Raw genomic sequence first — 1,490 nt, 5'->3', positions numbered from 1 at the left:
AAAAAGTGGTTATCAATTAGCGCTCAAGATTAAGTTTCCCGAGCCACCAACAAGTTCTGCAGGAGCTTCTCAGGAGTGGCAGAACCTATGGAAACTAAACTTGCCAGGAAAAATTAAAATTTTTGTGTGGAAAGCAGCCAAAAATTTCCTTCCAACAGCCGAAAACCTTTGGAGGAGGAAAATACTGCAGGAACCAATCTGTACAATCTGCAAAGAGGGAAGAGAAGACGTATTCCATGTTCTTATGGAATGCAAATTGGCTAGGAAAATATGGAGATGCACCGATCTGGAGGCTGCAGTACAATCAATAAGGAGGGATGATATGCTGAGTACTATGCACAGTCTAATGAGGAAGGGGGCCAAGTCTGAGATTGATTATGTTGCATCTATCTGGTGGGCGACGTGGCACGCAAGAAACAAATTGCTCTTTGAGGGGAAAAAGCCAGATCCAAGAGAGACAGTGGCCAAAGCCAAAGCAATTGTGGTCGCGTATCAGGCAATGCAATTTAAAGAGCAAGATAGTCCAAGCAGCATAAAGGAAAAGGAGGCGCAAAGATGGAATCCACCACCTAGTTCCAAGTTGAAAATCAATGTTGATGCGGCGGTGCATGCAGAGAGTCAAATGGCAGGCTTAGGGGCTGTGATCAGAAACTCGCAAGGCCAAGTGGTAGTTGCAGCTGTGAAAAGCATTAATTTTCAAGGAGATGTCTCGATAGCAGAAGCTAAAGCTGTCCAATGGGGATTGGAGGTGGCAAGCAAAGCTAGCTTCACAAATGTGATTGTCGAAACTGATTGCAGCATGGTGGCTGACTTAGCCAACAACAAAGTCAGCAACAAAACAGAGATATGGTGGACGATAGCAGAAATTCAAAGCAGCAGGCAAGACTTCCAATCGATAGATTTCCAGCATGTTCCAAGACAATGTAATACTAGTGCTTACTCTCTAGCCAAAAGAGCTTTAAAAAGCTCAGGTTCTGTCAACTGGTGGGATGAATTCCCAGCCGATGTTTTGTGCTTGTTTGATGGCTTCATTTAAATGAAAGATCTACTTTATTCTAAAAAAAAATTCAATAAAAGTACGCCGTTCCAAAATTTGACCACCAGCAATGACGTTATCAACTTATTTTTACCTCCTTTATAAGCCTACAAAAATATCAAATTAAATTGTGTTATGTATTATATATCCAATAATAATGATTCAAAATAATAATTAGTGAACGATTTATTCTATTTTTCTAAAGAACAAATATGTATTTTCTTATATATATATATTTAACTAGACTAAACCATACATGCTGTAGCAAACTACCTTCCATCTACAGTAACATTTTATCTATTACAATTAGCTAATGAACAACTTAGGAAAAAAAAAGTGATAAGAAATTAAACTCACAAAATTTGCAGTTAGCATCATTATTCATTTGGAAACGGATTAACAAAAATAATGGAGTGAGGGTAGCGAAAGTGGGAATTGATAACAACGCAATTTG

The 1,490-nt window shown here is 38.7% G+C and overlaps 1 protein-coding gene across 1 annotated transcript; it reads left to right on the top strand.

Annotated features, from left to right (window-relative positions):
- Positions 1-244: 244 nt before the first annotated feature.
- LOC107177940 (uncharacterized) lies at positions 245-1,036 on the top strand. The gene has a single exon (XM_015532526.2). The coding sequence runs from the start codon at positions 245-247 to the stop codon at positions 1,034-1,036; it is 792 nt and encodes a 263-aa protein (XP_015388012.2).
- Positions 1,037-1,490: the final 454 nt, after the last annotated feature.

This window comes from Citrus sinensis, chromosome 1 (genome assembly GCF_022201045.2).
Source record: "Citrus sinensis cultivar Valencia sweet orange chromosome 1, DVS_A1.0, whole genome shotgun sequence".
Lineage (NCBI taxonomy): Eukaryota > Viridiplantae > Streptophyta > Magnoliopsida > Sapindales > Rutaceae > Citrus > Citrus sinensis.
Note: the sequence above shows the minus strand (reverse complement) of the source record. Positions and strands in the feature narration are given on the sequence as shown.

Excerpts from the sequence above, each read along its gene's own strand:
- LOC107177940 (XM_015532526.2), top strand. The coding sequence starts at position 245 with ATGGAATGCAAATTGGCTAGGAAAATATGGAGATGCACCGATCTGGAG.